The sequence below is a fragment of the Vigna unguiculata genome, chromosome 7 (assembly GCF_004118075.2).
Source record: "Vigna unguiculata cultivar IT97K-499-35 chromosome 7, ASM411807v1, whole genome shotgun sequence".
Lineage (NCBI taxonomy): Eukaryota > Viridiplantae > Streptophyta > Magnoliopsida > Fabales > Fabaceae > Vigna > Vigna unguiculata.
Genome location: NC_040285.1, coordinates 20,494,333 through 20,505,270, shown reverse-complemented (window position 1 = coordinate 20,505,270; position 10,938 = coordinate 20,494,333). Strand labels below are relative to the sequence as shown.

General features: G+C 37.0%; 1 protein-coding gene across 1 annotated transcript; it reads right to left on the bottom strand.

Annotated features, from left to right (window-relative positions):
• Nucleotides 1–3,399: 3,399 nt before the first annotated feature.
• Nucleotides 3,400–6,053, bottom strand: LOC114192779 (pentatricopeptide repeat-containing protein At4g02820, mitochondrial). The gene is made up of 2 exons (XM_028082595.1): nt 5,658–6,053; nt 3,400–4,897 (listed from the first exon to the last, which is right to left on the bottom strand). The coding sequence occupies exons 1-2, from the start codon at nt 5,937–5,939 to the stop codon at nt 3,641–3,643; spliced, it is 1,539 nt and encodes a 512-aa protein (XP_027938396.1). The 5' UTR covers nt 5,940–6,053; the 3' UTR covers nt 3,400–3,640.
• Nucleotides 6,054–10,938: the final 4,885 nt, after the last annotated feature.

Below are 10,938 nucleotides of genomic sequence, written 5' to 3'. Positions count from 1 at the left end.
GAATAAATTCATATTTGTTCCTTTCCAATGGTTGCAATCCGTGGAGCACCTCTTTTGCCAACACTACCGCACATTCATATGTAACAACAAATAACTTCATGCATTGTGTTTGAAGACTTTGTTTTTCATCATCAGACTGGATGCATAATAAAGCATTATGAACAAGCTTCCTTTTCAAACATGGAAGTTGGTGTATTTAATTCACATGCCTATCTTTTTGTTCATGTAAAATGACATCACAAATTGTAGAAGAAAAATCATTGACAAATAAATTTTTCGTCCTCTTTTTCTACCTTTCCCCTTCTTTCTTCACTCTTTATTGCATCTTTTTCTACTCTTTCTTTTTCTATTTTCTCCTTCAGCCTATGTTGATCTTTACTAACTTGTCTTTGTGTCATAAATTTCAACTTAATTTTATGTCCCTCATGCCTCAAAAAAAGGGAACGTTCATCAAGATTGAGTGTTTTAAAACGAAGTCATGATCATCCCAAAAGAAGATGACAAGAGTCCATGGGAGTGATATTACATAATATTTCTTTCACACATTGTCATGTACTGAATTTGATCCATGCTTGATTCAGATGAAAGCTTGTTGGTAATTGGAGTTTTTCCACCAATCTTTGGCTCACAACATTGTTGTCGCTTCTGTAATCGTATGCAACTAAACATGTGTGGCCTTTGATTAAACACTTTGTATAGTAAACTTCCATTACTATTCCAAACCCAGAGCCAAGCTCTGAATACCAAATTATGTAAATTTGGAGTGGCAAATTCGTTTTACAGATCTATCTAGGTTGGAATGCTAACAAGCAAGGAATTTGAAAAACTGTTTAAAACGAGAAAAATGGAAATTATAAGAAGATGGAGTGAAAATTAAGAGACGTCACACTTTCAAGAAGAGAAGATAGGCCTAAGAGTTTAAACACACAAAGGGATGAAAGACCTTTGATAAAACTCAAGAATTCTTAAATCACTCAAGAACTTAGGAGAATCACTCTCACTAATATAGAAGATATGAACTCTAATGTTTCTGAATAAAACTCAACTTATCTTCATTCATAAAATGGTTCAGCTTATATAGAATGTTTAACCACTAAAATTACAAAAGACATAAATTGTAATTACATCCCACTTAAGTTATTAATGATCCCACTACTTAATAGCTGATTGTAACTGAAATTGTGACAACCTTAAAGTCACCCAAAAGCATTAGGTCATTATTACAACTTGAAATAAAAATAAACTAAAGCTCATTGATTGATTAAACCAAAATATAATTTGGTCAACCAATTTTACAAAGAATTTGGTCATTATTTAAACAAACTAATAACTTTAAAAGAATTATCGCAAAGTGATGCATTAGTCCTTCTCCATTAGACCATGATGCGATTCATAACAAGTTTAGACATACTTTGCTAATCGAAGACCATAAAATTCAAACTAAATGATTTGCATCAAAGTAAATATTCAAACATACTAAATTGTCAACTGAAGTTGAAAGTATATGTACCTATTATACTTTTAAGAAATATTAATCAGAGAAAATGTTTTGTAATCAAAAAATCGCAAATTATTATTTTGAACAAAAATGTCATTTCATAAGAAAAAAAAAATTAGTGACACAATATTTATCCGAAAAATGAATTTAGTTCATTATAATTCAATACCTTTTAAATTGCAAATAAGACAATTTTAATATCAATATTTTTACAATAACAATGAATAAGAGTCAGTGTCACTTATTTTTTATGTTGGATTTTAATTTTCATATCCAATGTTCACATATATATATATATATATATATATATATATATATATATATATATATATATATATATATATATATATATATAAGTGAAAGAAGAGAAAAGATTAAAAATACTTATTTTTTAGGAAGATGAAAATGTCAGTATTACAACTAAAAACAAGGTGTATAAAGAAATATAAAAAATCTTTAAAACAAAGACCAGTAAAATTTTATAATACATATCAAGTATAAACTTTCTTTTAATTGTAATATTTTCTGTTTATCAAATTTAAGTTCTTAATCGCTAATGCACAAAATATATATATATATATATATATATATATATATATATATATATATATATATATATTATGAATATTTTAAATTCCTCTATAATTACGTTCAGTCCCACCACCAGTTATACATTAGTAATTAGTAAGTGATAATAAAATATTTACAATACAAAGTCAATACTCATTAACTTTGAAAATTGAATTAATTATTATACAATGAATGTCACAAATTTTATATTTTTTTTATGTGATAAAAGTTATATTTAACTATAAACTATGAACTCCACTTAAAAAAAACATACGAATCAAAATAATAGTTCATAACACACTAAATGCAGATAACGTGTGGTAGAAGGAGATAATAAATTGATTATTACACGTGGATTCAATAATAACAAGGGACAATAAATTGTTGACAACAGGTGTATTCAATCCCAACATTTAATAACAGGTACTGATGATACTGATACCGTAATTGGAACTGCTGTGAAGCAGTTAATTAATCCCATTAAGGAGTGCTAGATCATTAGAAAAGTTGATACATAAACGTTTTGAAGTTCTACCATCACGCTAATATGCTGTGGATAATGAGGATGGACTGAATCAATAAGGTTGAGTTTCTTGGGTAGGTATACATCACTCAACAAGTAATGAAAAATTTACAACACCGCCAAAATATTTGGCTACACAGAAAAGTAAACTAAAATAACTTGTGTTGAACATTTTAATTGAGAAATATAGGTCACCCAATCAATGTAAACAACAGCAGGGTTTCCTCGTCGGAATGGAAGAAGGATCAATATCAGGGTGCCCTCTAACTTGTTGGGCGGCGAAATTGTGACAAGTTGGGCATCATCCCCTATTTACCGAAAGCAAAAACATCATCTATTGTCCAAATAACATTATAATAGCTTAAACAGATTGAAGTATTCAACCGGGTTATCTACTGATTCTACCTACAAAATCAAGGTTCAGTCGAGATTGGTATCAGTTGCCAAGTTGGGTTGTGCATCACAAATGCAACGAACACTACAAAAAATATCGCAGGGCCGAAAGGCGTTCAAAGTCTTCCCCTCAATCTCGAAGTGGCATTGGCGCATGAACAGAAATGGAATTATTCCGTTCCATTTTCCTTGGTTCATGCCTTATAAATGTTGCTCGAGTACGAACACAAGACATAACTAAATTAAAAATATATAAGACACGACGAAAACATGTATGTACATGTTAAATTTGAAATTATCAACTAATACATTGTGAACTAACAAAAAAATAATCTAATCTATCTATCTAATATCTAATATACAAAAAGTAGTGATAATATAAAGTTTGTTCCTTATTTTAATCGTCAAAATCATGTTAAAGATAAAAAAAATATCTTTTAAATTAAATATTGCGTGTCCTACAAGTATCATACGAGTTTTGATGTCCGATACATATAGGACACGGGACACGCATTTATGCGCAGTGTCGGAGCATCATAAGTTATAACAGAACTGGTTTCCATGCACTGCGCATAAAATGGAACTCACGCTAAGCTACGTCCCTTACCATCTCACCAGCCAAACACTCTATAAAACTCCTTTATTTGGTGCTTGGCTTAGGACAAATTCCCTGAAACATCACTCACACACATTTTACTGGTTAGATCCAATAGTCTCTGAGTCTCATCGTCGAACTTCACATTATCCTTTCTCATCCTCTCTGCGACAATGAGAGGCATTTTACCAGCTGTTGCATAAACTTTGAGAAATAGATTATAAATATCAGTATTCACATGACCAGCATTCCTAAGGATAACTAACAACTGATCTGCTCCTTCAGTATGAGCTTGCTTCTCAATGATTTCAAATGCTTCCTGTACTAATCTTTGATCCAGACTCCATTTTTTCACACTAGAAATAGCTTTACTAAAATAATCGAGAAACTTTTCCACATCCTTCCTTTTCAAATACCCCCAAGTCAATAGCTCCCATGTAGTGTAACAAGGAATGACACCCTTTTGGACTATTTGATTACAAAAACTTTCAGCCAATTCCATCTGATCTTGGTTAATGTATGAAGCAAGAAGTATGTTTGAAACTCTGACATCATTGGTCCCAGAAACAGACTCCCATTCCCTATAAAGATCCTCAGCTCCAGCAAAGTCTCCAAGCTTCACCATAGAGGATATCATGCAAATATACTCATTATCATTCATTTTGCGAAAGGAGGCTTTCATTTTCTGCCATATTCGTTTAACGTCATCTTTATTCCCCATGTTTGTATGCAAGCTAAGCAGAGAGGAAAATGCATCTCGAGTTTTCCTAGTGGTTCTATTCTCCATCTCTTTCACAGTAGATCCGGCTTTCTCAAGGCAAGCACTTTTTACGTACAAATTGGTCAATGTACTGTATGTTACCCAGTCCGGATCTATTTTTGCCTTCTTTAACTCAAGCAGTACTCTTTCTGCTGTTTCTACATCATTCTGCGAGGCACAAGCAGTTAACCATAAATTGAAAGTGACGACATCTGGGGAAGTGTTCAGCTTTAATTCCTGAATGATTTTAGGAACTTTTTCTAGCTTCCCATTCGATATGTAGAGAGTTAACATGTGATTGTAAGGAAGAGGACATCTCAAAAAGTCACATTCCGACATTTTCAACATGAGGGCCTCAGCTTTGTCAACCAAATTATTTTTGACATACGAATGGAGAAGTGAGGAGCAGGTTTGCTGGCCCCTCATACGATCGGGAAGATCCTCAAAGAATTTTTCTGCACTCTGTAAACCCCGAACTTTGGTTATCAAGTCCAAGTGGACTGCATAGTCACCCGGCACAAGCTTGATATCTTTCTGCAAGGTCATCCATTCACATACCTACACAAACAAAAAGGATCAACCCTTTTACATTCCAGATCGGGGATGGATTTGGTGACTTTTTCTTGAGAAAAATTTTCATGTGTTGAATAACCAACTTTAATTTAAAAAAAAAAAAGAAATATAAAATAAAAAAACAGCTAAAATTTTAACAAAGTTAACTAAAGTTAGGTGCTTTTTCCTGGAAAATAGTCGCGTTCCCTTCTAGGCCAGTAAAAAAAATCACTCCAATTAATCCCCCAAGCCTAGACAGCTTGGCTGGGACATTTGAAATTGCAAGTAAGCGTGGTTCAACAAATATTGTTGGAACACCTTTTTCCCCTACTCTTCCCCTAGCAGGGTCTAATACCAAAATAGAAACACAATTGCTGCACTGAATAAATGAAACAAATTATAATTCATTCATTTTTCAGTTAAGAGACTTTTAAACCAATCAACTAAGCGTAACAGTATTTAAAAAATTCTTTGACAAATTGATTTTGTAAAATTGAGCTAGGTTAAAATTTATTCTGAAAATAAGTGAACAGAGAAACTCAACTAAAAAACTATCCAAAGTTGTTTTAACTCAACATCAATTTTGAACAAAGCAAGTGAACATTCAACTAAGATCACACACGACCTAAAAAAAAAATCGTGAAGCCAAACACGTAGTAGAATAACCAAAGGAAAGCCAGTAGTGTATCTCTCGTGATTCAGAATTCAATATATTAATAGGTTACAGCTAAAAGAGATTACAGAGTTCAAGGGATGACGAACCAACCTCGAGTGCGTGTTTATAGCGCTTTTGCCTGCGAAGCTCTCGAACAATGCGATTGAGCTGGTATTTGCGTGGTGGCGCGTGACCCTCTTCCTTCCACTTATTGATGGCGATAACGGCACTGCGTTTCGGGTACAAAAGGCTCAGAAGCCTCCGCCCCAGAGTATCTCCCCCGCCGCTAGAACTGGCAGCTACTGCGGCACGAACAGGCACCGCCTCCGTGGAAAAGCGGCGAATGACGGCGAGAAAACGCAGCAACATTCCCCTTTTACTCCACTGCATCATGATCTATGAGTTGATCTGAGCTCTTAAACCCTAAACCCTAACTTGAGATGAGTTTCAATTTTCTTTTGCCATTTCAGTTTTTACCAAAACGTGGATCACTGATGTGTTCACGAATGCCCCCTCCGCCCTTTAGTACATAAAAAATCACGGTGTAATATATTTTAAAAAAATTTAATAAATTACTAATGCAAAAAATTCTACTAATTAATTAATACTGCTTTATATGTGATTAATTTTTTCTAAAAATTGTTATAAACTTAAGGAAATAATTTTATGATAGCTTATTAGTAGATAACAGCATAAAATATAAATTTCAATACATTTTTATTTAATTTGAAAAAAGAAAGTATTTGCTATCTTTACACTTAATGATATATTATTTCTAGTTTAATAGGCTAACTAAAAGTTTGACTTGAAAATAAAAATATTCAAGTATCTATTAGAGAAGTAATTTAGTTATGTTCTTGTATTTTATTTTATGTTTTTAGATTTTTACTAGATTCATACTTTAGTTTAAGATTTAATTGGAATAGAGGGTTATATGAATAAGGGAATGTATTCATGATTTTAGTACAGGCAAAGGGTAAATGACCGGTACGTAAAGGTGACATAGTCATTATATGATTTTTTTTTTTAATGGAAGTGATATTCTTAAAATGTTTCTGAATAGTTGAAATTTACTTTGATTTTGATGTTGAAATTGATATTTTTTATATTTTTGTTCAAAGAGATAATTTTTGTCAAAAAAAATAAAACAAAGACACAATCTCTCTGTCATATTTTCATTTAAGCAAAGAAAGGTTGAAAATAATTTTGTTTTTGTACTTATTTTTAGTTAAGTGAAAGATTTTTCACTAAATGAAAATAACATGATATTATCAATTATAATAATTAGTTTTAAATTATAATAATGAGTTTTTATTAGTCAGATTTTATATATCAGATTTTCCTTTTATTCAGGTTAATTGTTAGTGCTAAATTGGTGGAGTTTGTTTCCTGATTCTTTTCAATTTACGTTACCAATCTGTATATTTATACTACTGCAATCCAAGAATAAAATATTAATTCAAACTATATCTCTATATGGTATCAGATTAATACACGATCCTCTCATTTCTTATTTTTCCAGCACAGGACGCCGCTCCTTCCTTTCTTTTCTTTTTTTTTTCTTCTTTTTTTTTTTCCTCTCATGGCCACCGACAACTCCTCCATTAGAAACCCTTATGAGCCCTCTAAACCCTTCACTTGCATCACTCTTAGCGTGTCACCAGGCTTCTTCCCTCCAATTACCTTACCTGGAAACTACTTCAAGTTGAAGCTCTTCTTGATGGCCATGATCTTCTCAAATATCCCGATGGATCCTTTCCTATGCCAGCGACAACGGTCTCCACCACTGATGACCCTCCAGTGACAATTTCGAATCCTGCTTATCAAACTTGGCGTCACCAAGACCGTCTTATATATGGTGCTCTCCTCACCACTCTATCCCCTGAAGTGGCCTCCTTGGTGTCTCAAACAACGACATCCCATGATCTCTGGACTCTTCTCCAACGCACCTATGCCAAGGCATCCCGCAGTCACCTTCGACAGTTGAAAGAGCGTCTCCACACGGCATCCAAAGGTACCCAATCCATCACCACCTACATGCATTCTCTGAAGCAAACTGCTGATCTCCTTGCATCACTTGGCTCTCCTGTCTCCGTTGAAGACATGACTGACCATGTCTTACGTGGCCTCGACAACGGCTATAGAGCTGTCATTGATGGCGTCAATGCAAGGGACACTGCCATTCTTTTTGATGACCTTCTCGAGAAGCTTCTCATTCATGAACTCTCTCTTGTTGCTGCTCAACGGCAGGTTCCTGCTCCCATGACAGCCTTGCATGCATATGCTCGACCCAACCATTATGACAAAACTCGGTCTGGGCAATTTTCTGCATCCTCAACTTCACGCCCTGGCAATCGCAAACCGTTTCTTGGTCGCTGCCAATGGTGCAATGTCAAAGGTCATGTTCTGTCTCAGTGTCTTACCTTCAAACAGCAGCACCCTAGTGTCCCACCGCCTCCTCGTTCCTCTTCTGCTACCCCTGGACAGATTCAAGTCCATACTGTAACTGCTGGCACATCTCCAACTAATTTTTTGGTTGACAGTGGAGCGACCCATCATGTCACAAATGATCTTGCGAATCTAGCGCTTCATCATCCGTACATGGGTCCGGACTCACTGTTTATGGGTAACGGTTCAGGTTTAAACATCTCTCATTCTGGAACACTTTTACTTAATGATTTATCCCTCTCACATGCTTTGTGCGTTCCTTCCATGCAACAGAAAATCATTTCTGTCTCTCAACTTACCAAACAAACTAACTCTGCTGTTGTTTTCTTGCCAAACTCTTTCCATGTGAAGAACCTGCAGACGGGTCAAACCACCTATAACGGCTCATGTGTGGATGGACTCTATCTCTGGCCAGCCAACTCTCCGTCCGTCCACTCTGTCTGCACCACCTCCTCTGCTTCATGGCACCATAGACTTGGGCATCCTTCCACTTCTATCTTCACATTTATTCAACAGCATTTTTCTTTGGGTTCACCTAAATTCCGGCAATCAGATTGCAACTCATGTCAAATTAGCAAAAGTCATAAACTTCCTTTTCATGAATCCACTCTTAAATCATCTTATCCTTTGGAAATAATTTTCTCTGATGTATGGACTTCCCCTATTTTATCAATTGATGGTCTTCGCTACTATTGCATGTTTGTTGATCATTTTACTCGCTATATTTGGCTATATCCGCTAAAACGCAAATCTGATGTGCAAACTCTGTTTCCCAAATTTAAATCGCTGGTTGAAAATTTTTTTCATCACAATATCAAAATTCTTTACACGGATAATGGTGGCGAATATATTGGTCTTCGTTTTTTTTAAGCACTCATGGAATAAGTCATCACACCACTCCACCTCATACACCTGAACATAATGGAATTTCAGAACGCCGGAATCGACACATTGTCGAAACCGGTCTCTCTCTTCTCCACCACTCAGGCTTGCCCCTCACATATTGGCCTCACGCCATGACAACAGCAGCCTATCTCATAAACCGTCTCCCAACACCAATTCTTGGGTACCAATCCCCCTATGCTAAATTACTCAAAATTAACCCGGATTATCATAAGTTAAAGTGTTTTGGTTGTTTGTGTTTTCCCTGGATTAAAGCCTATGCTAACCATAAACTTGCACCCAAGTCTGCTATGTGTATTTTTGTAGGTTACTCGGCTGATCAACATGCTTACTTATGTCTCGATCCCACCACAGGAAGGATCTACACCTCTCGCCATGTCAAGTTTGTTGAATCTGAATTTTCGTACAGCTCCCTAATACCTCAAGCCAGGCCGAGTGCAAAGCAACCAGTAGAGCAACCAACAGGCCAACTTTAGCTCTCCATACTCCATCCTATAAACCAACCCATGATCAGTACTACCCTAAACCCACCGAAGGAGGTCTCGGCTGCACCTTCCTCTTCATCCTTCACCAACTCCCCACCTCGGGTCCCACCCTCCCCTGGACACTCTGAATCCCCCCCAACCTCACCACTATCCCCACCATGTTCTGTGCCACCATCCCAACCCGATGCCAACCCTACCAACAAACCCCAAACCGATGGAGGTGGCATCATTACTCGGTCTAAAAACAACATTGTCAAACCCCTCAAAAAGCTTAACCTCCATGTCCATCCCTCTTCTCCACTTGAGCCCACCACCTTCACCCAAGCTCTTCGTGACCCTGATTGGCGCTCCGTTATGCAAACTGAGTTTGACGCCTTACATCGCAATCGCACTTGGGACCTTGTCAGTCGGTCCTCTACTCAAAATTTGATTGGTTGCAAATGGGTCTTTCGAATCAAACGACACCTGGATGGCTCGATTGATCGGTACAAGGCTCGACTAGTCGCCAAAGGTTTTCACCAACGCCCTAGTTGGGACTATACCGAGACATTCAGTTCGGTTGTTAAACCGGTCACCATACGCACTGTCCTCACACTTGCAGTTCATCAAGGGTGGTCCATCCGCCAACTTGATGTCAACAATGCATTTCTTCAAGGGACGCTCAAAGAGTAAGTATTCATGCTCCAGCCCCCTGGTTTTGTCAACAAAAGTTTCCCTGATCATGTTTGCCGCCTAAAAAAGGCACTCTATGGGCTAAAGCAAGCACCACGCGCTTGGTATATGGAGCTTCGAGTGTTTCTACTTTCTCTTGGCTTTGTCAACTCAACTGCTGATGCATCTCTCTTTATCTCTCAAAAATCTGGTTCCACACTATATTTATTAGTATATGTTGATGATATCATTGTCACTGGGAGTTCTCCTACTGAGTTGTCCAACCTTATTTCACCCTTGCTGCTCGATTTTCACTGAAAGACCTTGGATGTCTCACCTATTTCTTAGGCGTCGAAGTAATTCGTTCCGCTACAGGACTGTTTCTTTCACAAAGGAAATACATCACTGATCTTCTCCACAAATCAGGCATGGCTAACACAAAATCATCCTCCACTCCCTTGTCCGCCAGTGCTCCCTTACTCAAGGATTCTGGTGATCTCCTACCTTCCCCAACTGAGTATCGCACCCTCGTAGGAAGTCTTCAATACTTAAGTCTTACTCGCCCGGACATCGCCTTCAGCACCAACAAACTTGCGCAATTCATGCAACATCCAAGAACGACGCATCGGTCTGCCCTCAAACGGGTGCTCTGTTATTTGGCGGGTTCTTGTAACAAAGGCATCTTCATCTCGGCAACTGCTCCGCTAACCTTTCATGCTTACTCAGATGCAGATTGGGCGGGTGATAAGGATGATTATATCTCCACCACTGGTTACTTGTTATATCTCGATCGCACTCCCATCTCTTGGAGCTCCCGGAAACAACGCTCTGTTGCTCGTTCCTCAACCGAAGCAGAATACAAAGCCTTGGCTAACACGGCCAGTGAGCTTCTATGGGTCCTATCC

Bases quoted from the DNA above. Each gene is read 5' to 3' on its own strand.
- LOC114192779 (XM_028082595.1), bottom strand. From the start codon at position 5,939: ATGATGCAGTGGAGTAAAAGGGGAATGTTGCTGCGTTTTCTCGCCGTC. The intron at 4,898-5,657 runs GTTGGTTCGTCA...TTGTTTGTGTAG, and splicing joins GCTATAAACACGCACTCGAG to GTATGTGAATGGATGACCTT.